General features: G+C 32.7%; 4 protein-coding genes across 4 annotated transcripts; 2 read left to right on the top strand and 2 right to left on the bottom strand.

Moving 5' to 3' along the window:
* Window positions 1-1,503: 1,503 nt before the first annotated feature.
* Window positions 1,504-4,068, bottom strand: LOC124848474 (peroxidase 66-like). Its single transcript, XM_047326155.2, has 3 exons — window positions 3,601-4,068; window positions 2,790-2,978; window positions 1,504-2,287 (listed from the first exon to the last, which is right to left on the bottom strand). Exons 1-3 carry the CDS (start codon window positions 3,826-3,828, stop codon window positions 1,724-1,726), a joined length of 981 nt encoding a protein of 326 aa, XP_047182111.2. The 5' UTR covers window positions 3,829-4,068; the 3' UTR covers window positions 1,504-1,723.
* Window positions 4,069-6,044: 1,976 nt separating this feature from the next.
* LOC124848475 (hydroxymethylglutaryl-CoA synthase-like) lies at window positions 6,045-10,175 on the bottom strand. The gene is made up of 12 exons (XM_088114064.1): window positions 9,885-10,175; window positions 9,651-9,757; window positions 8,808-8,940; window positions 8,540-8,683; window positions 7,932-8,090; window positions 7,611-7,684; window positions 7,454-7,529; window positions 7,281-7,336; window positions 7,032-7,119; window positions 6,798-6,938; window positions 6,559-6,708; window positions 6,045-6,432 (listed from the first exon to the last, which is right to left on the bottom strand). Exons 1-12 carry the CDS (start codon window positions 9,957-9,959, stop codon window positions 6,259-6,261), a joined length of 1,377 nt encoding a protein of 458 aa, XP_087970190.1. The 5' UTR covers window positions 9,960-10,175; the 3' UTR covers window positions 6,045-6,258.
* An 11,702-nt stretch (window positions 10,176-21,877) lies between these two features.
* On the top strand, window positions 21,878-25,694 carry LOC148199713 (uncharacterized). Its single transcript, XM_088114708.1, has 3 exons — window positions 21,878-24,489; window positions 24,562-24,646; window positions 24,722-25,694. Exons 1-3 carry the CDS (start codon window positions 21,878-21,880, stop codon window positions 25,550-25,552), a joined length of 3,528 nt encoding a protein of 1,175 aa, XP_087970834.1. The 3' UTR covers window positions 25,553-25,694.
* A 24-nt stretch (window positions 25,695-25,718) lies between these two features.
* On the top strand, window positions 25,719-26,438 carry LOC148199712 (uncharacterized). Its single transcript, XM_088114709.1, has 2 exons — window positions 25,719-26,218; window positions 26,291-26,438. The coding sequence occupies exons 1-2, from the start codon at window positions 25,719-25,721 to the stop codon at window positions 26,436-26,438; spliced, it is 648 nt and encodes a 215-aa protein (XP_087970835.1).
* Window positions 26,439-27,358: the final 920 nt, after the last annotated feature.

The following is a 27,358-nucleotide window of genomic DNA, read 5'->3' as shown; positions in this document are numbered from 1 at the left end:
CAAATTGAATCTCCAATCTGTGCAATTGATTCCCAATTTCCATGAACCCCTACAATTTCATAACGAAGTTTTCCCAATCCCAATCCCTAATTCGAACAATTTAAATCCCTAATTTATTCCCAATATTTCATTCATTCTTTCCATTTTTTTTAAAAAAAGTAAAATAAAATATTCACCTCACATTCATCAAGTAATATAGTCCACCTCAATTAAACCATAGTCCATCATGCCACGTCAACCATAGACTAACATCGTTGGGTCCAATTTAACGGCAATGATATAATTGTTACAATTTTCACAAAATAAGAACTCAATTGAGACACCAAACAAATAAATGATCTATTTGAGATTCTGGATAAAAATAAGGACATACCGAAACATTAAACCTTTTTTCTTCTAACTCTAGGTTGTGTTGGAGACAAGTATATCTTAGATGCACCAAACCCACAACAACAAAATTATGATAAATTCTTTAACTTTAATTTATATTTTGAGAAACTTTGAAGATTATTTTTCTTAATTTTTCATGAACTTGAAGCATTTTAATATACAATAAGACTTGCATTTTTTTTATTTATTTTGATCCTAAAATTATTAATGTCACATCTATATTTTGAAAAATATAAACTTTTATCATTCAGCATGACTATAGAATCTCTTTTTAGTCTATAATAAGATGAAGATAAGTAATAATAATTTAGTCGAGTCAATCCAATAAAATATAATTAATAAGTAATTTTATTTTACTAGAATTTATCGGAATCATACACAACATTCTTTCTCATTCTATCTCTAAGAGCATATAATAATTTGCCCTAATCAAAATTAAATATTTCATTTACAATTATATGCGGGTAAATTTTCTTTGGGACTTAGAACTTACTTCTAATAGATGTTTTTATCACACGACAAGTGCATTCATTCTAATAGAAAATCAATATTATAAATACGACAAGTGAATCCAGTCTATTAGAAAATCAACATTATAAGGCTATTCAATTTGTAATGAATTAAAGTTTAATGATTAGCTTGTAAGATATCAAAAAGATAATTTTTTAAGGTAATTTGTAAAAACGTAATTTATTAATTTACTCTTAGAGGGTTTTTGATGGAGTAGAAGTGAAAAATACAATCAAAATCTATCTCTTAGATTGAATCCATCATGTCATAAACAGTAACTAAGGTAAAAGAATTTTTTGTTCTTATCTGAGTAGTTGAATCTTGTGAGAAAGAGACCATAGATACTTGGATGAGATAAACTAATTACAGTAGTCAGATGATTATTTCAGTGAGTTTTATGCAAAACTTCATTTCATCAATTTTAATTTGTGAGACCAATCCGTGAATCTTCCATGCAAAATGTTATTATCTTAAATTCAATCTGTCTTACTCCATGACGTGTCAGACAGAGTTTTGAGGGTTTTTTTGCCTCAGTGTTAGTTTAAGTGTGTTAGATGAAGTCTTGGATTTCTATAAATTGGATATCCTAAATGCTGGGTAACGTAAAATGAAAGCTTATTTCAACACTTATTCTTCAACCATTAAAGACCTTAAAAGCTAATCTAAATTTCTTCACTCTGTAGAAATAGATGTAGAAGCGAACATTTTTCTCTTATTTAAACACACAAGAAGAAGACATGATTGGACAATTGTTCTCCAAAGAGCAGAGGTGGAAGGAAAGAAGCAAAAAAATCGATGCTAAGTTCATCGATCTCTCTCTTCCTCAATTCACAACCTTGCAATTAAGTCTCACTTCCCCATTTTCAGAGACCCCCACATTACCAAGCTTCAACATTGAAGCCACAAACTCTCCGAAGAACAAGCCCTGATCTTTGGCAAATGCTTCCACAATCCACCTAGTTCTTTGATCCCCAACAAGAGACTCATCTGATGAGAACAAACCCTTTCCCACCAACAACTGTCTATAGTAATCATTGTCAAACACCGATGATGTTGAGTCCAGGAAGTGTCCAGCATTGGGGTTTGTGTTTACTTTTGGACACTTCCTTATCAGGTCTAGAGCAAACTCAGTGTTCAAACTAGGGTCAATAGCATGCAACAAACTGAAGTTATGAACTCTTGCTTGGAAAGAAGAACAGTGCGAAAATCCAAGAGTGTGGCCACCGGAGAGAGTCACCATATCTTTCACTCCTAAACCTCTCTTTGCAAAACTCTGAATGAGTTGATTCACATTTAAGGTTGGAGCTGGCAAGTTGACTGTTTCTGACGCCTTCGACACCCTTCCATCTTTTCTTCCTTTTAGCACATTCCAAGATGGTCCTCCAGACTGGGAAAATTTATGAACAACGATCATTACAACATATGAAACAAGTTTCACTTTCTTTTACAATAGTTGACCATGCGTGGAAGAATCATTATTGTTCAGAGATCAGTACGTAGTTGATGGGTCCATTTTATTTTTCTGACACTATATAAATGCATGTAAGTCCAATCAAACATGATACCGATTTTAATCTAAACCTTGTCGTAACAGAGGTTACAAGTATTTAAACTAATTTTTATCTTAATTTCTAAATAATTTTTAAATAATTGAATGTAATAAAAATACTATTTAATTTGAGATATAAATTTGTTATGAAATTATTCTTAACTGTAAAATGTTAGAGCCGGTGTAGGAGTGGATTTTAAATTTAATTTAATTTTATAAAATCAGTTTGTAACATGTAAAGGTGGACTTTAAATTTAATTTAATTTTACTCTATGCTTATAATATAAATTAAATTTTCGTATAATTATAAAATAGTTTGAAGGATTAATATTCTGGTTACCTGTGCCACCACATCTCTAGCTGCAATGGCGATTATATCAGCACAAGAAACAGTGTGTGGACAAGCTTTCTCAAGCTTGGTCTTGGCTTCATCAATAACATAGAATGAATGAACAGAGAGATTAGGTGGACCATCTTTCTCAGCCAGGTTTTTGGGAGTTGAGTCCAGCAATATCGATGCATCACAGCCCTATCATTCACAGCAATATTGATGCTAAGTTCAAGTTTTCAAATAGGAAGAGTTTCAGAGAAAATAATTCTGATATTCAAAGGACAAACAATTAATATACTTTACTGAAATATAAATTTCAGAAAAAAAAACTAGTTTTAAAAAAAGTAATTAAAAATGGCAAAAAAAAAGGGTATTATAGTCCAAATATAATAATGTGTTACACACCCAATAAATACTCCATTTTTATATACATATTCTTATGAATAAATACCCATCATTTTATATTTAATTTTTATTTATTTATTTTTCTAGACAGAGGGAACTGGTTTGATAACAAATAGTTCTTTTTTTTCTAAATTTATTATTTTTCTTTTTTCTTAAGCATGCTGATTTTGAAATATCATAATATCTAGACCTAATTATCCTCTACTATACAGTAATTTTTCTTAAATTTTTCAATCTAATAAGGAGACAATATACTTTTACATTGTTAAAAAAAAATTACTTAAAAATATTTTTCTTAAATTTTTCAATCTAATTACGTAATAATGTTAAAATATTATTAAAATAGTATTATCAAAATATCGTTATCCTAATATTAAACATGAATAGACGTGAAATGAAGTTAGTTTTTTCTTACCCTTATGAAACAATCATGGAAGAACATCCTCAAGATCCGAGCTGGGACTTTTGGGTCAAATTTGGAAGCACTGAGAACAGTGTCTGAAATTATGTTCTCTGCCTGTGGACATGTTTTATCGTAGTAATGAGCATCAAGCTCTGCTTGAGACATTGATGATGATAACGTGAAGAAGAGAAAAATGGTTGCACAAAGAACAATGCATCCTGAATATGGCAAAAGTGCCATTTTTTTGGAAGTGAAACAAGTAATTATGAAATGCAATAACTGGAAAAGTGATGAGGATTTGATGAAAACCTTGAGCACGTGTATGCTTTATATACATATGGAATAGAAAGTTGTTGATACTAACATTAAAATACATGTTTAATGCATAATTATTGTGCTTGAAAGCCACTCAATGTTTGAAGATCAGTCTGGAAGTGCCAAATTTTGACTTCACTTTTGTTCTGCTTTAAGATCAAGTATATTCATCCATCTACACACGCACAAAACACAAATCTTGGCTATTCAACAACGTAATTGTTGTTAAGAATTAATTAAGAACTAATTAGCACAAATTACCAGAAGGAGTTCCTAATTTATGTGTAACACAATTGATAACTATAATCAAGATTTCAAAATTAATTGGCATGCGTGTTTCTTATTGCAAATTATTAATTAACTAGAATGTAAAGGCACGAATAAGTTGTCACGTCGTGAAATAATTAAAGTAAACATAAAAAACACATTAATTAATATATTTTTAATAAAAAAATTAAGGCTATAAGTATCAAAATAAGTAACACCAATATAAATTATAAGATAGTAAGTTACGTGAATTTGGGAAAAAAATGTGAGTATGCTTTTGCAGGGGTGTACGACACAAAAGTACAATTGTTAGGTATGTGTATATGACATATGCTACGATATTTTTCTGTTGCCTTATACCTATCAGGTTAGTTTAGGTAAGTAGTTGTGAAGTTGGTGATGATGAGAGGTTATGTTCTTCGCCAATAATTATCATAGTTTTCGTAGGAATGTTCCTTTTATCTAATCATAGGGTAATTTTCACAGTTTTCATTATGCTCTAAAACTAGATAAGAGATCATAAATAGTATTGGAAGTTTTAGTTGATGTTTTGGGGTATAATTTGATGTGAGATGAAAATCAAGGTTAAAACATAAAATTATATAATTTGCTGAATTAAACATGTAAGTAGTCCGTAATGTGATACGAGGAGTATGAATAATTTTGATTTTTAATTTCACTAGCGGATTAATCGCTTTTGACTTTTCTTCTTTCTAAGAACATAGGGATTCATGATCTTAAGGATTAAATAAGATGTAACTGTTATTAGAAATTTGATTGTAAGTTTAAATTTCGTATTAAATAAATATGAAAAAGTTAAATATTATATAAAAATAAAAATTCATAAACTCATTCTTTTAATATTTTGAATTAAGAACGATATTAATCCCTTATATTTGTATATAACTAAAACTAATGTATCATTCATGTTATATACTTTCGAAAAATGAAAGGTTAAGATCAGACAAACATGTTCTATGAAAAATAAACTACGAATATCCTTTATTTATGTGTAAGTTGAGATGGAGTATACGTCTGAAAAAAAGAGTTTATCATGCTACGAAAAATAAACTCTAGTAATATTATTCGAAAATTATATACATTAAAACAAACTACATTTAGTTTTAGTATATTATTTTGCCAACTTTCGAATTATCGATCAAAATTAATTACTAAGATACAATAAATATGTTAGGAAACTAATATTTTATTTTACTGTGAATCCTTCTTAAAGACAAAGAAATAAAATCATAAATTTGAGATACATTGTGATAAAACTATAGTAAAATAACAAGGTTTTAAAACAAAAATTAGAAAATGTATGCCTTTTGCCTTTTCTTACTTCTAAGTTATGACAAATTACTGCTACTTTACTCCATCCATCATACAAAGTCACGAATGGCCCTGTCAATAAACTTCAACTCTGTCGTAAAACTTAAAAAACACTAAATTTTAATTTTGGTTAATAACACAATAAAAAATAATGTGTCCGTGTAATATATTTTAGAATTATCTGACATAATCATTTTAGATTAATGAGTGGTCTCAAATTCTAGTCTTTACTATACAATTGCGTTGAGTATTTAAAGACAGACTCTGTTTCTTGAACTAAAACAATATTGTCTCTTACGAAGCATAAATGTTTTTTTCGATCAACAACTATTGCGTATTTCTTTTACATTAATCATTCCTTGATTTTAATATCACTATAGAAGTTTATTGATTTTTTAATCAATCATACCTCTAATTCTCCTTTATATTTCAGTAATATATTCTGTTCCATATTCACACTTCGAATTATTCAATGCATTAAAGGTGATGTAACAATCAGCAAATAAAATGTTAATAAATGCGTTCAATTACTACACTCAATATGGTAAAAAGGGAAAATCCTTAAAATCATCATTATACTTCTTTTGCACTCATAAGAAGAAAGTTCTAATACATTTTCATTTTAAACAATTAACAATTGCATATAAATATGAAAACATCATCTTATAAACAATTTGATAAATAACCTTATGAAAGATCAAATACATGTAAAGCATAAGAAAATGCATTTTTTAACTCTAAATTTGAACATATAAACTATGCAATCACCTTGTCCTTCTTGGCATAGTATCTCCTGTACATAGAATCAACACTGGTGAGATAGAATGTTCCTGGAGGCAAGTAGCTGCAGTCCTTGCTTGTCACAAAGTCCTTACCCCCATAACGGTGCTCCATGATCTTCAATGTTTCCACAAACTCTTCAGGACGAATCTGCAATACAACATTGTTTTAAATGTATAAAACAAAGTCATATTTAGATATGATCATATTCTGATATGTCGGCTTAGAAAATCAAGAGATCATGTAGTAGCTTATAAGTGGTCAAAAACTGCATACCTCAAGTCTCTGCTTCAACTTGTCCGAAACATTCATCACGGTTACAATGTTTGACAAGTTAAACGGATGCTGACCTTCTTGAAAGCGGAGGGAGAACATTGTAGCTGTTAAGCCACTTCCATATGAAAACAAAACTACTCTTTTACCCACCTGCACATCGAAAGACTACCCATATGAGCAAAGATGCAGTTCAGGACAGAGGGAAAATAAGCAAAGCACGTTTGTGCTGAAAACCTTACCAATGAAGTGTTTTTATTATGAAGAAGAGATGCAAATGCTGCATAAAGAGATGCAGTGTACATGTTACCAACTTGCTTTGGGATTAGTGTGCTGGGCTGCACCTTTTCATCATATACATGTTTGGCAGCTTGCTGATTTGCCTGTTCAATCACAGTGATAACAGACCATTCCATTCAAGCAATCATAAAAGAGGATTCAAATTTCAAAAATTTAAACATGACAAGAGTAGCTACCTTTTCAAGATCACGACTTTGATAACTCTCATCACCAGATAAGGAAGCATATGGTGCAAGGGTCTCCCTGGCAGCTTCATCAACAAAACTGGCACCAGACAACATATTTGAGAAACACAAAATTAGGATTCAAAGACGTTAATTTAAAACTAGCAGAGTACTTTTATGCTGTAAAAGGATCAATGGCATTCTATGCTTGGAACCTTGAATTAAAAATGCATGAAATATAAAGGTAGCAGATACAAAAACCTGAGATTTCTCATGAAGTCATTAAAGTATAGCCGGCCAAAACTTTTCTGCACAAGCTGCAATACATCAAGAAAGCAATTATGTAGAGTCATTGTAGGTGGTGTTATGACATACTTCTCTGCCTTTTCGTTTTCATTCCAAATATGGTGAAAAAATTCCTGCATGACAATTACCTTGTTATATGGAGAATGAAACACAAAATAATCAGAATCTGATATTGAAAAAGGCCTCCCCTCCAATTTTTCAAATCTGTATATGGAAGAACATTAATGAGAATTTGAAACCAAAAAGAAAAATTCAAAATGGCCATTTTGTTCGGTCTATGCTTACTTCTCACATAAAATCCGATAACAGGAATCAAGTGCCATGAGATAACAGGTCTGTGAGAGTTTTCCATCAACAACCTATAGCAAGAAAACAACCAATTAAACATAAAGAGAAATATGTCTTAATGAGTGCTGAACGTTTAGATAATTAAGAGAAGGCACCAACAGGCACTAAAGCATAATAGTGAGAATTTGGAAATATTTTCACCGTGAAGAAGTTTTTCTTATTGAAAGAACAAAAGAATTCAATCATAAACTAAGACAGCTCTTCATAATACAGCTATGATGCAAATAAAATTAAAGTGAGGAGGTGAGAAATCATTACTGGATATTCACTAGCAAGATTTGGCTTGTAAAAGTCATATGCATGAGACATGTGACTGCCTCTGAGTTTGCTTTCAAAAGCAATAGGAGCATCTGGCCCTACAAGCATAGCAATTGCAGCTGCTCCTCCAGTGGGACGAGCAGGTCCTTCTGCATATACCTGAAACAATAAAGCCATTGCTAATAAATTGTTTGATACTGCATATAATCTGCAATTGATTTCAACATTTGAAGGGAAAGGAACATAACTATAAAAGTAGTCAAGTGCAACAAGAGATGAAACTTAGACATTCAAAATAACTCATTGCAGGCTTTCTTGTAAAACAAATATCTTGGTAAACTATGGATGAAATTCAACTATAAACTTAAACAATATATAGCTTCTCCCGTTCATCCTTTGTTGGGTCTTATTAATGGTTATGTATCATTAACAATGCAAGAGAAAATTATGGAATTTGGACTCTCTGCTTAGTTTTTTTGTGTTGTCCTCTGCTGTGTCTTTAAAATACACTGATTTTGACGATTTAAAATATAACAGTTCATAAAGTAGTAAATCCGCAGCAAAAGAAAGGAGGAAAAGAAAGATTAATATTTTCCATGAGTTCATACCGCACTGTCTGTACATACAACAAGTCCATAACGTCCATCCCATGAACTACTCTCCACCCAATTCACACAATTGAACAAAGCCGCCGTTCCTCCATAGCACGCATTTGTTGAATCAACACCTTCGATGTCAGTATTACCACTCGCCTGATTGTTGCATGAATAAATATAAGATGCAGATACCACAGAGATATAAAGCTGTAAAGCCTAATACCCTTAGAAGGTGAGAGTCAACACTTAATAGCCACCACCAATGCAGAGAATGATTTACCTCAAAAACTTGCATCAGAAAGGTCTTAATGGATTTGCTCTTATCAATGACAGTTTCACTTCCAACCTCCAAGCGTCCAATTTGCTTTGGATCAACATTAAATTTTTCAAGAAGTGAAGCAACTACTGTCAAGCTGCAAATTCAAAGGTTAAAAGCAAAATGTTATAATAATAAGTGCAGGAAAGATGTGTATTGCGTTATCATACAAGTCCAGAACATAGATCAAGTACAAAAGCATGAATTAAATACCCCCAAAAAAGAACCACATTAGACTTATAAGAAAAATCTCCCAGTAATAAGTTTCACCAACTAAATTATCAATTTTCACCACAAAATTTATAAGAAAAACCACCAACCCTCCCCCTTTTAAATCCTAATCTCACACCCTTTAGTACTCCAAATCTTTACTGCTAAACTTTCAAAACTACTTTAAATCCCAAGTTCTTTATAACCCTCAAACAGTTGGATAGAGAATGAAATAATAACTTAAGAGTTTTAAGTAGAACAAAATCAAAACAGGATACACTTTTCCATAGGAGAGAGATAAAAGAATGAACTTCTCCATAAACTAAAATTAATTTATACACAAGTTAAAAATATGAATTTAAATAAGTTACGTCAGGGCTTGTACAAATTAGTTTAAGCACAAGTTAACTTTAACTTATGGAGAAACTTAATTTGTTTCTTCATTTTCTCTCTCTTAGAAGTACCTATAGAAAAGTTTCTCTACACATTCAAAAGTAAAGGTACCAAAAGTTAAGTCACCGCAATAATCAAACTATCAACTAAAAGAAACAATTATAACTAGGGAATGCTTATTGTTTATGCAAAATTGTAACCAACCTCATTGAGATAACATCTTCAACCTCAGAGCAGAAAGCCATGCAATCCTGTCCAAGCCCAATAGTGTATTTCCCTTTGCTCACCCCATCATGACCCTCTAAAGCTTCCTGCACAACCCAAAAAACAGAACACACAACGCAACCAAGAAACGATAAAAATCGCAGCTTTACAAAACAAAACGCAAAACTGAGTTTAAAAATCACATCTTTATGACAATAAAACATAATTAGAGACCTGGGTGACGCAGGTTGGAGGGAAGTATATGTCCATGGCAAGGATTCCCACATTGGTAGGGCGTGAAGAGGCCATTGAAGTGTATTTTCCCTCTCTGTTTTGGGGCCTGTTTGGATGCAAAGAGTGAAGAAGAAGTGTGTGGTGGCGGGGGTGTTTGATTTTTTTTTATATATAAAGAAAGTGAAAGCTGTGGAATTTGGAATTGGAAGTGTAAGTATGTGAGATAGAGTGTTAGGTTTAAGAAGAAATGCTGTGTGCCTTCCCAACTAACCACCTTTTTTGGCGGAAATTTTAATGGGTGTTTGTTTGAATGGAATGTGTCATCAATTCTGCGAAAGCAATAATGGATTGTCTGGTTTTGTAGGTGAAAAAAAAAATCGTCATGGTAGTTCATGATGTTGTTCGTGTTTTTGTATTAATGAATTATATCGTTTATGGTTGATGAGTTGCTCTACTGTAACAGTTTCAAACTTGAGATTTATATCGTTATTTTAGTTTTCCTATCATCATATGAAGGAATAAGTTTTTTTTTAAGCTTATAAATTACGCTTTTAATAAATTTTTATTTATGGTAACTTTAAAAATATTGAAATTAAAGATGTTGAAAATGACAAATTAAAAAGAGATTGAGAAAAATTATTAAGAATATGTTTAAATAGATAAATATCTCTCAGTTCAAATAGAGCTTTCTTCATTTCTAGATTTTTGATGATTTTAGTTAAGTTATTCTAATTTATATTATATATATATATATATATATATATATATATATATATATATATATATGTATGTATCTATGTATGTATGTATATATGAATATATAATTGTATTAAATATTTTTTAATAAAATTTTATTATCCGTGACAATTTTATAGAATTTGAATAAAATTAAACATGTGTAGTATCTAAACAAATGTTGTAAGAATATAAAAACAACTATCATTATAATTTAGCATGTGTAATCTAAATGCTAAATATTTATTTTATAATTATGAATTATAATAAATATATAATATATATTATATAATTAAATTCATTATAAATAGGTATTTTTTATAAATAATTTTATATTTATATTTGTGATAAATAATTTATTTTAGGGTATACAAGTTTTAAAATTATTAATTATTTATTTTCTATTTTAAAATCAAGTTGAAAATGACTTACTAACAACCAATACTTAATATTTTTGAGATTTTTTTAAAAAAAATTTAATAAAAAATCTCAAATAATAAGTATTATACTTTATACAAAGTGATTTTTTTTTTAATTTAAGTTGTTTTGATTGAATCTTATTTGTTCTTTCAATTTACACATATTCCAATTCTCCACGGGTGAATTTTTTTTAATACTTATGTCTTTGTCCTTGTTTCTTTTCTTTTCTTTCATCTTTTTAAAATTTTTAAAATCATTCTGATCCCTTGCTTACATAGGATAGTATGGATAGTGTAATTATTAAGGAAGATTAATTATGAAACTTTAAAAAATTTTATTCAGAAGTATAGTTATTTTATTTTAAAATCTCTTATTTTATTTAAATCCTTATCTATTACAATAATAATTCCTATCACGTGTTTTTAAGTCTTTCTATCCAAACATAAATTATTAGTGTGAATGAAATTTTGATCTAATATCTCTCAAAATTATATTTTTGTGATTGTTTGATTATTTTGATGGTTCGATTAGTTGAAAAGAAAATATTAATTCAACAAATTTATCTTGAGTGAAATTTGAAATTATTTACTAATATTTTACCTAGCTGATGTTTAATTTTGTACATTATATATAAATAGATGCTTAGTTGAAAAGGATAAATCAATTTTTAGAAAATTTGTTGACGTCACATGTTTTTGAATCATTTTGAAAAGACGAGACTGTATTTTAATGGAGTTTACCTTTATTACAATGTTAATATTAACATGATTTTATTTCAACGATAATAAAATTCCATTATTAACATGAAAGTTTAGCTAATTCTCATACAATTCGGTCAAAGTCTCGTACAAGTCGATCAATATCTAAAATAGTCTAAATAAGAACCTGTTTCAGTATTTTTTCAGCTCGACATCAACCCATCAGCTCAATATAAGTTCCTTTTATGTAAAAAAATATTTAACCTATTTTCATGTGATAAACTTTCAATGACAAAAGAGAAAAATTAGGTAGGCTAGTCCACAAGCTTGCCAACGGATTAGCCAAAGTTGTAATGTTTAACTTTGATAGACCAACTCAACTTGTCCTGATTTTATCATATCAATATCAAGTCAGACTTAAACGGATCGAATTGACTTATTGTCAGTCCTATATTAAGGTATACTATTTTTATAATCAAAATGATATTTAAATCCTAAATAATTAAGTTAGAAAAATACTAACAAAGAAACAAATTGAAAAATCAAATCTTTGTAAAATATGATCTAGATGCAAAATCAAGAGATTTTACTTGAGAATTTGAAGTGCGTGTTTTGGAGAAATAATTCTTGTTACTAAAAGAATTATAGGCACATTTTTTTTAGAAATATATATCTCTCTAATTCTTTTTTTCTCTCTCTTTCATCTCTCTAATATTATGAAAAACAATTATCATCATTTTCTTGATCCAATAGTACTATTAGATTCATGATAAAGTAAATGTCAACTTTCACCTATCAAAATTTATTTTTTGGCAAGTTTGTTTTTGCTCTAAAATCTCCGATCTCTAAATTTTTTGACCCAAATTCTCATATCTTTGTTGAAAAAAAAATCTATATATCAAGCATTATTTAATGTGCTCAAGAGTGTTTCTACATTAGAATTCATTTTGGTGTAAGTTTATTCTAAATATCTCTCATTTTCCTATTATGTAACTGTTTGGTCCTTTTACTGATTTTGTCAATCGAGAAAAGGGATTATCTCAATTAGTTAATCTTTTGACTGAAATTTGAAAATGTTTGATAATGATGCATTAGGTCTCTATGATTTATAATTTGGAAGCCACTTTAAGCTTTTTACATGATAATTTGTTTTTACTGATTAAGTGTTAAGTTGTTACTCAAAGAACACTTAAAAAGTAACTCACTTTTGAATAACTTAAAAAGAATATATATATATATATATATATATATAATTTTTGTACAGTTGAGTATTAAAATTATTCATATCTCTCTTTGCATAGATCAATTTATGATCATATTTATTATTTTTTCTTTTCTCTTCATTCTCATACATGATACTTAACCACTATCCATATGTTATTGCTCTCACTTTTCTAATAAATGTTATTTATTATATCAGCTTATGGTTGTTGACTTCATCAACAAACCTAAAACATTTGAATCAGTCAGGGTTTTATTTTCTCTCAATGATTTCCCTTTTTTTATTTTTAAAATGAGCACTTCCTCCGACAATAGATGCATGTTAAGATAGTTCACACTTAATGAATATAATATTAGTTTTAATTCAATTTTATTAAAATAATTTTAATCTTTCTTAAACACACAATTTTTACTAGCAATATGTAACTTTTTTAAAATTATACTAAAATAACTCTATTCTTCTAATAATTACACTATTTTTACTGCGATGAAGAAACTAATTAATCTGAAGTCCATAAACAAAATTGATGTTTCATTGCAATTGAGATTTGAGAACACCAGTCAATTTTTTAAAAAAAAAGTAAATGACTAAAAGTTGCACTATTGTAAGATGAAATAAGTGCTTCATAAAATATCACAGCAATATTTATTTTCTAGTTTATCTAGTATTATAAACAGTTTTATCAATATGATCACTCTTTCGTAATTGATTGGTAATTCTGTGAGTTAATTTAACCCAACTTAATCCAAAAATTTTGAACTCGGTTCGATCCACCATAAATTGATAGGTTAAATGAGTTGACTTATTAGCTCACTTAATTATAATTTTATTTCTTCAATCCTAAAAATAATAAAAAAATTATAATTGAAATCTAAATAAAATAAAATTCAATCTAAATGCAATCCAAAATTATGTTAAACTCCATGTACAATTCAAATTAAAATAAAAAGAATACAATACAATCCAAAATCATGTTAACTTCAAATACAATCCAAAACACAAAAATACAAAACAAATTACTATCTAACATTAAATCATTGTTTTCACTTATTCGCCTATAATATTAAAGTATTTAATGGATAAATTCATAACATATGAGAGTTTAGATTTGCACATCTTTAATATAGTTTAAAATTTGTGGGTGGGTTGATGAGCCAACCAACTTGCCATAGATATAACCCGGATAAGTTAGGTTTTTAGTGGGTTGGATTTAATTTTAATTTATATCAAAATTTATAATTTTTTATAATCTAACCAGTTTGAATATGTGATGGATCGGATTCACTCACATATTTTTAATCCGTTTTAACAACACTAATTACAAGTCCTTGTAAATTTTTCTAAATAAAAAAAAATTTATTCATATATTTGAATAAACTTTTATATATATATATATATATATATATATATATATATATATATATATATATATAAACAATGAAGAAAACTTTTAAACTATGACTAGTTTATAAAAAACAGAATTTATAAAAGTTATTTTGTATTAGTTTCTTGATAATTGATCTTTAACTTAATTTGTTTCCATAAATTCTTAAATGAAAAAAAAAAAATACTTTGCTTTAGTATAAATCAATTGAATTTATGTAAAAGTTAACAAATAAAATTTCCAAATAGTTTCTAACTTAAAAAAATTCCTCAATTATAAGTTAAAGTTCGTATGCGGATGGTTTAGTCCATTTAAGTTGGCACTAGGGATGACAACGAGTTGGATTGGGTATGGATAATGCTTACTTACAACTCGACCCGACAAAAAAAAAAAATCCATCCGCTACCCGATCCACTACCCGATCCGCTACCCGCACGGATATCCACTTAAAAAATATCCACGGATATTTTAAAACCCGCGGACACCCACAAATATTTATAAAAATATATTTTTATAAAATATTATAATAAATCTTAAATAAAATTACAAAAAATATATAAAATATAATATATATTAAATTAAATAAAAATGAAAATTTAATTTTAATTATATTTAACCTTATAAAATATATATTAATGTTAATTTTAATTATATTTAACCTTATAAAATATATATTAATGTTAATTTTAATTAAATTTAACTTAATAAAATATAAATTAAATTTTATTTTTATTTTTTGCGGGTAACAGATATCCACGAGTACAGATAGTATAATATCCGCACTCGATCCGTTTATAAGCAGGTATTAAAACACCCGTTACCCGCAATCCGCAGATAATAAATATTCGTGGGTACCTACTATCTGTCGCGAATTTTATCCGCGAATATCTGCTGGCGCGGATTTTTTGCCATCCCTAATTGGCACTCTCACACTACTAGAATTTCATTGATTACCGAAGGATTATTACCGAAGGCCTTTTGGCCGTCGGTAAAAATGGTAATACCGAAGGATTTTTCGACGGTCATTAAAGTTGTTCATTATCGAAGGCTTCTGGCCTTCGATATTGTGCAGAGGATTTACCGAAGGACTTTGGCCGTCGGTATATGGATGCACTTAATGAAATCTGAATTTGGGATTTCCCTCTTCCATTTTCCCAAATACACTCCGAGAAAGCTTCCCCCAAAATTTGGCTCCCGTCCCTACCTTCCACTGTCCGGTCTCCGTTGCCCTAATCTGTATCTCCCTCAATCGTTCACAATCTGAAAGCACCATTGTCGTTGCCTGTCCAGCTCGTGTTAGGAGGTGTTATCGTTGGCGTTACGCTTCTTCCCCACTCCTCCATTATAGGTGAGGTCTCCCATTCTCCCATCTCATATTCTTTTACTGTTACTATTTTCGATTATGCATTAGTGGAGGAAGCTCTTTTAATTTTTTGCGTTTTCCAGTGTTCTGAGCTGAGGAAGGTGGTGGGTGGTTGAGTTGAAGGCTACCATTGTCGAGGGAGGATATTTGACGAGGGGGCGTAGACGAGGCAGCGTAAGCAGGGGAGTGTCGCTGTGTGACAAGGTCTTCCACTACCGCTATAGAGGCTATTGAAGGGGCTACCGTCGAGGTAAGTTGTCATTTTGATTGATGAACTATAGCTGCTACGAAGAATTCGTTCTGACTTTGTTCAATGCATGCTCTGAATTAGTTTGTGCAATATGATTTGTTGTTGAAAATATTGTTCAAAGTTTTTACTTTTTTTGTTAGTTTGATAACTCCACCTTGGAATTGAATGAAAAGAGGTCCTAAGTAATCTAGTAATTGAATCGGTGGACTAAGACTGTCAAATATTTTAGGATGTGTTCCTTGTTTAAGTAACACATGCAAATGAGCTCAATTTTGCATAAGAAACAATAGTGCCATTTTTGTGCTGTCCAACATGGTATATAATTCAATTTTAAGTTCCTAAGATGTGTAAAATAATGTTTGGAGAACAAGTTCCTGGAACAACATTGGGAGTTGATTATTTTAATATATGGCAGTGATAAACAAGGAACATTTGCATGGACACTGATATCTCTGTCCTATACCTAATACCCATAACCTTATAATAAGTAAGTTGCACTCAATATAGTGCATTCAAACTTCCTTTCACTCAGAAGGTTATTTTTACTCTTAGTTAATTAAAATGTACATCAATGAAAATAAGGATGAAAGAGACAACCATATGATATTTCTAAGTTAAAATAGAATTAGAGATGTAGGAAGTAGGAAAATTTAGGTGGGTGGGTGCACCATTCTTGGGTCATGATAAAAAGGGACAACCTTAGAACATTTAGAAAAGTTGGTTTTCAGTTGGATGCTATCAGAAACAGTTTGTTGGTGGATATAACTTCCTAAAACAGAAACTGTTTCTTCCACATTTAGGTGATTGCATCAAATCACAACATCTGAACCAAGCAGGGAAATTGAAACTTTGTTTTAGTTCAACAAAATCTGTTCTTTTCCCTTAATCTTTTTTGTTTTCATTGATAATTACAAAAGGGTATTTGTCTTGTGTTTAATGTAATTGAGCAGTACTATTAATCTTAATTAATCTGTTGTAATTTAAAAGTACAATGTACCAAACATAGGCTGTGTATTCTGACTGGAAAGGCCTTGTCATAGTCATATATAGTTTGATCATTAATTATTTCTTTGGGTCTGTTTTATTGTCAAATAACTATCTAGAAAACTTGTAAAACATAAAAAATAGATAAAAATGAAGTCACAAATTGAAAATAAGATGACAATCAAATTTGAGTATATATTGAGCACCTAAAGTTACAGTAAAATAGGGTGAAATAGATAAGGTTGCAAATGTGCATTCGGTTTTACAAACCTATAACTATCTACACCAGTTCTAATGGACTAGAAATGACAAAGAATTGAGTGAAGTTTTGATTCCTAACACAACTTCTAAAAATCACTACTCACATCTCTAAATTTGGCACTTAAAACATAAAAAAGTGTACTAAATAGGTGATAAATTCGAGATTCACCTAAAGTAACCTTAGAATGTGTAATCTTCATATTGTAACAAGTTTAAACTAGTTAAATGAAGGTAAGAAAGAAGTGAAATTGGTAGTGTACCTGAAACTCATAATTTGACTACTTAAAACCTACAAAAGTGTAGTATATAGGTGAGAAATTTGGGCAGAATCCTAAATTAGCATAAGACTGTGTGTTGTACTAATCCTAACAAGTTTAAACTTGTTAAATGAAGTTAAGAAACATGTCAAATTATATGAAGTAGCTAAATCTCAAAGTTTGGGTACTTGAAAACTTAAAAAGTCAAGTAAAAGGCTGAGAAAGTGGCAATTGACCTAAAGTACAATAACAATAACTAATGTTACTATCCTAACAAGTCTAAAATAGTCAAATGAAGCTAGGAAACTACTAAAAAGCAAACAACTACCTAAAAGTCAAAGTTTGAGTAGCTAGAACCTAAAAAAGTGTACTAAAAGGGTGATTACTTATCAATTTTTGTTCTGCTGTGATTCTGTGGTGTTTGGAAGTTTAAACAAGTCCAAATTGATGTATTAAAGCTGTTACAACCATTCATATAAAGTTAGTATCACTTGTATGCAATTGAATATGTCAAACCATCATATTTAAGGCATTTTTGGAACTTGGAAATTGAATCTGAGTTGTTGATCTATTTTGTGCGTAATTAGAGTTCAAAGGAGTGTATTTTGATGAATTAAAATTGTTGAAATGATTACCAAAGTGTAAGAATAGCTTAGGCACAAAATCACTTCCAAAACCACCAATTATGAGTAAATTTTGGGAAGTAGAAAGGTCATTTTCAGTACAAGTTTGGTTTTGAGTTAAAATTGAGTTTGAACATGTTTCAATTCATCAAACAAAGTTGGTAAAGTAGTTAGTTTTGATTTAGAGTTGTTGTTGTGTAATTTTGACATTTCTTCTGTTTGGCATTTAGACCATGGCTGAACATCTTGCAATTTTATTTCCTTACAGATACAAAGTTATCAAACCTATATCCCTCCTAGAAAAGTCTACTAAAGAGGTGAGTATTTAATTTGTTTTATAAATTTCACACTTTGAGCAATTTGAGCATGTATGAATGTTTGTTTTGCTTATTATAGCCTTCATCAGAATTAAATTCTGCAAATTGACCATGGAAACTTATGTAGATGCTTTATTTTAGTTTATTGTTGATGGATCTGTGTAAAAGCCTATTCGTTGAAGACACTTATTTGTTCTCTAATTTCAAAAACTATAACAACTGATAACAAACCTAATGAAAAAGGAGATAAAGTACATGCTTTAAGGTTGCCAACAACAATAAGAATGTGTATTGTACACTTCTTCTCATATTTGCCTTTTATTTCTTTCTTCATTCTGCTATTGGCAGGACCATGCCACCCCCCCCCCCACACCTTGCTCGTTCCTTTCTCATTTAACCTTCAAATCTCAGTTCTAGACTTTGTTAGGGTTCTGTACCAAGTTTCTTTTAGAGGATAGTCACTCAATCTTACAATCCCTCAACTATTTTGCTTGTGTCTCCAAATTTGGCTAGTGGAGTTGCCAAATTTTCACTGTTTTTCTCACTGCAGAATGATGTTTCAGTAAGCTAATTTTCGTTGCTGTATAGCCACTTAGATCAAGAGCCATTCAAGTTTCCACCCCTGAAGATGCTACCAGTATCTACACAAGTGCTGTCTGGTTCATTTTTTCCAAAAAAATGAGTCAAAATTTGGTGGTTCAAGACAGGAAATGTCATAACAGTGGTTGTAGGTCAAAACTAATCACTCCAACAACTTCATTTAGTGATTTTAAAGTTGTTATAACTATGAATTCGGTCAAATCCATACTGTTACTCAAGAGCCAGCACGTCCACGCTTGTCTTCAAGAGATAAGCTTCTCTTTTGTTCAATTTTCGTTTCTGTCATGTGCTGTCAAACTCTGTCACTGTTTCAGAAATTGTTTTTATTCTGTTTTGGTTTAATTCGTGTCTGTGAGTGCTGTAATCATGCATTTGCTTTTCCTTAAAGTTTGTTGATCATTTTAAACGGTGAAAATTGTTTGTATGAGTTCATTCTAGCTTTCAAAGTCATTTTCTAGTTTTGTCCAATGTCATGTGCCTATGTGCAGTTTTAACTTCTGTCAGCATGCGTTTGAATCTGTTCTGGTATAAATTTTTCGTTTAATTTGAGTTCCAGTGCATGTGTAGCCATAGATGAATCATATAAGGCAATCACACAATGTCTAGCCTTGATTATATGTGCTAAATCAGTCCACACATGATTCTGTAATCACAAATCTGCATCAAATTTGCTTCTCTGGTTTGATCACGTGCAATCTGTTTTGTCTAGATTTCTTTGCATCTAAAGCTTTGAACAGGTTTATTTGGTGATGTTAAACATGTTCCAGGCAGTGCCAATCAGTATTAATCACTACAATGCAATAAGCATAGTTGAGTTCCTCAAAAATCTGGTTTCAAGTGCTGTCACAGTTTTCATTCAATCTTTTTCACCGTGATTGTTGTATTTGATGTGTCTTAGGTGTTTAAAATTCTTCTAGCTGATATTCTGCAGTTAGATCTAGTGTTAGGACTTTCCTAGAGTCATTGTGTGTGCTTTCAAATTGTCATTTCCATGCTTTCAAAATCTGATGCAGTTTTGGTCCAATTTTCTTGAATTTTGGCAACTGCTACTGTCATACAAAGCTGCTGGCTGTTTCTATGCATTATGAACAATTGAACAAGTGTATTTTGTCATTTTCAACTTGTGTGCACTGTTCAAATGGTTCTTCACAAGCCTATATGCAGATTTCTTCTTTAAACCACCCTATTTTGTTGCATTTTTGGCTACAGCAGAGGTGATTTGATGACTCTGGTTGTTTCAGTGCAGTTTAACCATTTTTTAAAGTGTATTTTGCCATTCCAAACTTGTGTGCACTGTGCGTCTGGTCAAATTTGAGCTGATATAAAAAATCACTTCCTAAACCATTAATTTTACCTAAATTTGGAAGTGAACTAGTGAATTTCAGTTGCAGTATGATTCCTTACTGTTTCAGTGTTTAAACATCTTCCATTTGATGATACAAACTTCCTTGAAGTGTCATTTGACCATTCGCATCACTCAAACTCATTTTAACCACTGATGTTAATTTTTCCAGCCACTTTGTAAGGTGCAGAGTTCATTTTATTTCTGTTTGCCATTGTTCTTCTTTGGTTTTTCATCTTTGGATTGGCAAAAGCTGGGTTTAACTTTCCAAATACATTGATATGCTTATCCAAGTGTATAGTAATCATAAAAAGCACTTTAAACCTTGCAATCCAGATTTGAAAGATCCAAAACCAGAAAACACCAAAATCTGCTGTTCTTTGTGGCATTTTGTCAAACAGTTTGGCATTTTCATCAAACACTTTAACTGCACTTGAATTTCCTCTTTGTTTTGAGTTTTCCTGTTTTTCTAATCTGTTCTAGACCTTATCTTAGGTTCCTTTTGTGTGCTAGCCTTTATTCCAGCCCCAAAGTGTTTAGAAATCACCTTTCTTGTTGGCAATTTCATCAATTTTCCTTGCTGGACAGCCCCTTTGAATTGACAAATTGTGGTCCTTCTCCACTTCCTAAGATGCCACCTTAGTTGGAAAATGTTTCTAAAACTGGACTGCACCTCAAAGTCTTTAGAACACCACTATTTCACACATTAATTATGACCAAAGCAGATCAAAAAGTGGACCAGAAATGTACAAGGACAGCACCAAATTATGACTTCAATTGGTCAATTTTTAAATGCCAACAAGCTTAAAACTAATAGAAATAGGTGTACAATATACATGTATAGCAGATTGACCCTTTTAGTTCCCAATTTCACTACAAAATGAGGTTTGAATATGCAAATTGCACATACATGAATCTGGCAAATATTTGAATGTTCAAATAAGTTTAAAACAACAATTAGGACTTGTTTAAACTACCAAATAGCACAAAATCCCTGTTGCACGAAAATAGACACCCAATACAACTTTTTCTTCTTCAAAATGAGTACTAAAAATGCAAAGAATTCCATAAACCACAAATTATAGTATATATCCATGCTTTTATAGATATTTGATTGCCTAAATTATGTTCATGTGTATATGGTGTTCATTTACATTGTCTTTCATTTATTAGGCTATAACTTGATTAAGTGAAGTAGTCATTTAAAAACCTATGGTACTACACACATTCTCAAAACAATGAGAAGGGTAACAATACACTAAACACTTAGAACCTACAAAATATTTGGGACTACTCTAGACAAGAGTACTTCAGTACTAATAAGTTTTCTCCTCCAAGTTTAATACACAACCCCTTAGTGTGTCTAAGGCATTTCGATACCGAGGACTTCTCTTTGCATGCCCTTATTGAATGCCTATGACCATAGTGTTCAAATTGCCTTCCATGTTCGACTTGAGTAGTAATAGGTTTATTACTTATGTCACATGGAGTGTTGCTATTTTGGCTAAGTTTTTATTTGTTTGGCTTGTCACAGAACATGGCCCATTTTCCCAACCATCGTGGATGGATGTACGACCGTTGTTATAGTGGAAGGAGAGGTTTGAAGGAATCATTTGTCATTGGAGTTGAAGAGTTCGTGGAGACGGCCCGACGATATCAATATTATGCCCTTGATGGAGGGATTCGATGTCCATGCATGAAGTGCGAATGTACAAGCATTCTGAAAGATGAAGTCGTCAAAGTTCACCTTTACCAAAAAGGGTTCATGCCTAATTATACGGTCTGGACATTTCATGGTGAAGAAATTCCTTCGACCTCCACTGCAGCTGAAAAACGGCTTGCATCAGGTTCGAATACTGTTGTACATACATGTGAGATAGATCAATTTGCCTACATGCAAGAGATGGTCGACCATGCTCTTCGTCACCATGCTGCAGAAGCAGACGATAGTCAAGATGAAGAGCCTCAAAATGAAACGACGCAGAGGTTTTACAATTTACTGACAGAGGCAAATCTACCTGTATTTGAAGGTTCATCTGAGTCAAAATTGTCAGTGTGCATTAGACTCATGGCTGGCAAATCTAATTGGAACGTTCCCATTCAAGCAGTGGACTTCTATACAAAACTGATGTTAGATTTGACACCACCAAACAATTTGATGCCGAAGAGTTATTACCAAGCCAAAAAATGTGTTTCAAAGTTGGGATTGGATGTGAAGAAGATTGATTGTTGTGTTAATGGATGTATGTTATTCTATGACAATGACAGTGGCAAAAATGATGCAATGTTGGTGGAATGCAAGTTTTGTGGCTCACCTCGATATCAGACAATGCATGCTGGACGGAGGCAAAAAAAACCAATTCCATTAAAGTCCATGTTCTACTTACCTATAATTCCAAGATTACAAAGATTGTTTACTTCAATGCAAACAGCAGAACACATGACATGGCATGATGGTAACAAAACTCCGGGACTTTTGCGTCATCCTTCTGATGGTGAAGCTTGGAAGCACTTCAATCGTAAACATCCATCCTTTGCTAGTGAACCGCGTAACGTCAGACTTGGTCTATGCTCTGATGGGTTTACCCCGTACATTCAGGCGTCTGCATCACCGTATTCATGTTGGCCCGTGATAGTTACCCCATACAATCTACCACCTGAGATGTGCATGACAAAGCCTTACATGTTTTTATCGTGTATAATACCAAGTCCATCTAATCCCAAATCATTGATTGATGTTTACTTGGAGCCTTTGATTGATGATTTGAAGAAGTTATGGAATGGTGTTTGGACGTATGACGTTTCAAGGAGGCAAAATTTCCTTATGAGGGCAGCCTTGATGTGGACTATTAATGACTTCCCAGCGTACGGCATGTTATCTGGTTGGAGCACACATGGTCGATTAGCTTGTCCACATTGCATGGAACATACAAAGTCATTCCAATTGAGTCATGGCCGGAAAAGTAGTTGGTTTGACTGCCATCGACGGTTCTTGCCCATTGATCACCCCTTTAGAAGAAACAAAAAGGCATTTCGAAAAGGACAACTTGAAACGGATATGCCCCCGCCAAAGTTGACTGGATCACACGTGTGGAGAAGAGTGAAAGACTATCCAAAAGTGACTGAATCTGGTCAGAATAGGCTAGAAGGGTTTGGGGAATGGCATAATTGGACTAAAAGAAGCATATTCTGGGAACTTCCCTATTGGAAGGACAACTTGCTAAGACACAACATCGATGTCATGCACACAGAAAAAAATTTCTTTGACAATGTCTTCAACACAGTCATGGATGTTAAAGGTAAGACAAAAGATAATGAGAAAGCAAGAAAAGATTTACCTTTGTATTGTGGACGAAAAGACTTAGAGTTGAAGGCACAAGGTAACGGCCGATTATTTAAACCAAAAGCAAATTACACCATGTCAAAAGACGAGACAAGAATAGTGTGTGCATGGATCAAGGAGCTTAGAATGCCAGATGGATATGCTTCTAACTTGTCCAGATGTGCCAATGTTCAGAACGGTACTATTCAAGGGTTGAAGAGTCATGATTGTCATGTATTCATGGTGACTTTCATCCCTCTTGCGTTCAGTTGTTTGCCAACACACGTGTTACATCCACTGATAGAAATCAGTAACTTCTTTAAAGATTTGTGTTGCACGACACTAAAGGAAGATTCCCTTAAAAAGATGGATGAAAATATCCCGATTATTCTCTGCAAATTGGAAAGAATATTCCCTCCTGCATTCTTTGATTCAATGGAGCACATTCCAATACATCTTGCATATGAAGCTTGGCTTGGGGGACCCGTGCAGTACAGGTGGATGTATCCCTTTGAAAGGTTTATGGGAGAATCCAAACGCTCAGTTAAAAATAAAGCTAGAGTGGAAGGCTCAATTTGTGCAGCTTACTTGCACAGAGAGACAACTTATTTTTGTTCACATTATTTCAAGAACTTCATGTTGTCCCCCACTCATGTCAGAAATGAAATGCAATGGCAAGTTGAACCACGTGAAGGTGCATTATCAGTTTTTCGACAAACAGGCCGTCACGCAGGGAAAGAATTCACTCACTGGTTAACTGATGCTGAATTCAACTCTGCTCATGTCCATGTCTTGATCAATTGCAGTGAAGTAAAGCCATACCTTGAGTATGTCATCATCCATCTCTAATCTATCAAACGGTTTAATTGTTATACACTAATGAATTTCATTTGTACCAGCTCATTTGTTGTGGCTGAGCAAGTCGCAGAAGGAAATACTTCTGGTAGAATACACTCAGAGTTTCCGCATTGGTTTAAAAATCAGGTCCGTAGTTTTTCCTACGTTTAGAGCAAGGTAAATTTGACCATTGCTTTTATAATTTTGTTACTACCTTTGTAGGTTTTTAATCAGGCATTAACTCCCACGGTTCAAGAGTTAAGACATCTCTCCAATTGGCCAATGAGATGTGTCAAAGAATGGCACACTTACTTCATCAATGGTTACAAATTCCATACACATGAATGGTCTAAAGGAAAGAAAACATCAAATTGTGGTGTGTATGTCAAGGGCCTAACAGAGGGGTCTTATGATGATTTCTACGACATCATTCATAAAATATATGAGTTAGAGTACAACAGCACTACTTCTCCAAACAGAGTGGTACTCTTCTATTGTGAATGGTTTGATCCTTCTAGAGCTGGTACTAGAGTCGATCCACGCTTTAATATTGTCGAACTGAACCAGAGATTAAGATATGGGCCTTTTGATCCTTTCATTCTACCATCTAATGTGAGACAGGTTTATTATGTGCCATATCCACCATTTCGCAATATTGACAAGCGTGGTTGGGCCGTAGCAATACAAACGAAGCCTAGAGGTCGCATAGACTCAAATGAAGTTGAGGAAGATGTAGCCTACCAACTTGACCAAATGTCACAACCACAAGAAATTATCGAAGTTGAACGTATAACCGCATTGGTCGACCCTGATGGTGATGGAGATGAATTAGAAGCAACAGTACAAGGTGATGAAGAACAAGAGGAAGAAGAAGAAGAAGAAGAAGAAGAAGAAGAAGAAGAAAATGAAGAAGAAGAAGAAGAAGAAGAAAATGAAGAAGAAGAAGAAGAAGAAGATGATGATGATGATGATGACGATGAAGAAGAAGAACAAGAAGAAGAAGACGATGATGAAGATGAAGATGAAGATGATGATCATGATGACGATGATTGAATGTTGAACATCTATTGTAGCAAATTGGACTATCATTTCATTACCATTATCTAAAATACCATCTTTAAGTTGTATGCAATTACTTGTACATTGACTTTGAAAACAATTCATCCTTCTTTATTTATTTATATTTATTCGCTTTGTTTGTAACCATTTCAATGCAGTAATGACAGGACAAGGTTCAGAGCGTCCTGATAAAGGAAAAGGGGTAGCAAGGCCTACAAAGAGGAAACGGCAGGCACCAAAGTATGTACTTAGGGTGCCTGCTAGACTACCTACCCCTGCTCCCGGTAGTTCATCATCTGTGCGGCCTCCTCCTACCCCTAGTATACAGACTCCTACACCAACAGTAGACCCTACTCCTCCTCCTCGTGCAGTACACCCTTCTACTACCACTGCAGTAGACCCTTCTCCTCCTCCTGCAGCACACCCTTCTACAACCCCTGCAGCAGACCCTCTTCCTCCTCCTTTTATTGCCACCCCCACTCCTCCCCCTATTGTTATTACCCCCACTCCTCTCCCTGACCCTACTTCTATACCTTCCTCATCTTCTGTACCTCCTTCTGAGACTGTCACACCACTTGGTGATCCAGATTCAAGTGGTGATGTTGAAGATCTTGACCCGCCCCTCCATGATCGACCATGGATTGAGCCCTATGGTAAAGGGTAAGTTTATAATCTGTTGATATCATTTGATGTTTAAACCATATTGTAATTGAAATGAGTTTTGTTATGCAGGTTTATTCCATCTAGGGTTGCTTCCCAGGCCATCACACGTTCAATAAAGCAACAGTTTTTAACTCCATGGCCTACTTGGGGAGCAATACCTCATGACGACAGAAAGCCATTCTGGCAGCGCTTTCAGGTGAGCAATCTATTACACTAATGTCCGTCTTATTTTAGTATGTTCTGTAATCAATGTTTGTTCTCTTTAATGTTACAGATGAAGGTGCAGTGGAAACCTGAACATGAAACTCAGATACACAGAAATTTCCACATGAAAGCATCTCATCGGCTGTCAGAGATGTTTAGGGATGCCCGGATTGCAGGACAGCGCCCTAAATGGCTGGGTGAGCACATTTGGAACTCTTTACTGGCCCATTGGAATACAGTAGAGTTCCGCAATAAGTGTGCCAAAGCCCAGCGGAACAGAGCGTCTGAAAGGGGTGGCACCCTGCATACTGGTGGGTCGATCACCATTCATGAGCATGCCATTCGTATGGTATAATCTCATTACATAACTTTTTCTTTTATAAATAAGTTATGTATATTGTATTTCATATGTACGCTTGTAATTCTTAATTATGTTACAGGCACAGGCTCTAGGACGGGCGGTCCATGTTGATGAGGTCTTTGCACAGACTCATGTTCGGAAGGGAACTAATCAATTTGTTGATGAAAGATCTCGGAAGACTCATGTAAGCAAATAACACTATTAGTAATTGTTCATTTATGTTATACTATCGTTCCCTGACATTGCTTTTAATGTTTCAACAGGAAGACTTTTCTACGAGACTTTCACAGGTTAGATCTGAACATGAGTCAGCTCCTACACCGGATGATGCCAGTAATGCAGATGATGACATCCGTAGGACGCAGTGCTGGATCGACACCGTTGGTGGGAAGAAAAAGGGACGAGTCTATGGTGCGGGACAGCTTGCTGCAAACTATACAGCATCCAGAGGAGGTACTCTGAAGCACCAGCCTTCTTCTTCCACCAGTACTCCTGACGAGGTTCTTCAACTCAGGCAGGAACTCCATCAACGTGACCAGGAGCTCACTGATCTCAGAGCAGAGTTTACAAAT

Source organism: Vigna umbellata, chromosome 4 (assembly GCF_029865625.1).
Source record: "Vigna umbellata cultivar VRB3 chromosome 4, Vumbellata_1.0, whole genome shotgun sequence".
NCBI lineage: Eukaryota > Viridiplantae > Streptophyta > Magnoliopsida > Fabales > Fabaceae > Vigna > Vigna umbellata.
This window is presented reverse-complemented; position numbering and strand designations above follow the sequence as displayed.

What these genes read in the sequence shown, in the direction of transcription:
- LOC148199713 (XM_088114708.1), top strand. Translation starts at nt 21,878, where the DNA reads ATGGCCCATTTTCCCAACCATCGTGGATGGATGTACGACCGTTGTTAT. An exon ending in GAAGTAAAGCCATACCTTGA is followed by an intron (nt 24,490 to 24,561) that starts GTATGTCATCAT and finishes CATTTGTACCAG; the next exon opens with CTCATTTGTTGTGGCTGAGC. An exon ending in CGCATTGGTTTAAAAATCAG is followed by an intron (nt 24,647 to 24,721) that starts GTCCGTAGTTTT and finishes CTACCTTTGTAG; the next exon opens with GTTTTTAATCAGGCATTAAC.
- LOC148199712 (XM_088114709.1), top strand. Translation starts at nt 25,719, where the DNA reads ATGACAGGACAAGGTTCAGAGCGTCCTGATAAAGGAAAAGGGGTAGCA. An exon ending in ATTGAGCCCTATGGTAAAGG is followed by an intron (nt 26,219 to 26,290) that starts GTAAGTTTATAA and finishes TTTGTTATGCAG; the next exon opens with GTTTATTCCATCTAGGGTTG.
- LOC124848474 (XM_047326155.2), bottom strand. Translation starts at nt 3,828, where the DNA reads ATGGCACTTTTGCCATATTCAGGATGCATTGTTCTTTGTGCAACCATT. An exon ending in TCCATGATTGTTTCATAAGG is followed by an intron (nt 2,979 to 3,600) that starts GTAAGAAAAAAC and finishes TGTGAATGATAG; the next exon opens with GGCTGTGATGCATCGATATT. An exon ending in CTAGAGATGTGGTGGCACAG is followed by an intron (nt 2,288 to 2,789) that starts GTAACCAGAATA and finishes AAATTTTCCCAG; the next exon opens with TCTGGAGGACCATCTTGGAA.
- LOC124848475 (XM_088114064.1), bottom strand. Translation starts at nt 9,959, where the DNA reads ATGGCCTCTTCACGCCCTACCAATGTGGGAATCCTTGCCATGGACATA. An exon ending in TATCGGATTTTATGTGAGAA is followed by an intron (nt 7,530 to 7,610) that starts GTAAGCATAGAC and finishes TTCCATATACAG; the next exon opens with ATTTGAAAAATTGGAGGGGA. An exon ending in GACTTCATGAGAAATCTCAG is followed by an intron (nt 7,120 to 7,280) that starts GTTTTTGTATCT and finishes GTCTGGTGCCAG; the next exon opens with TTTTGTTGATGAAGCTGCCA.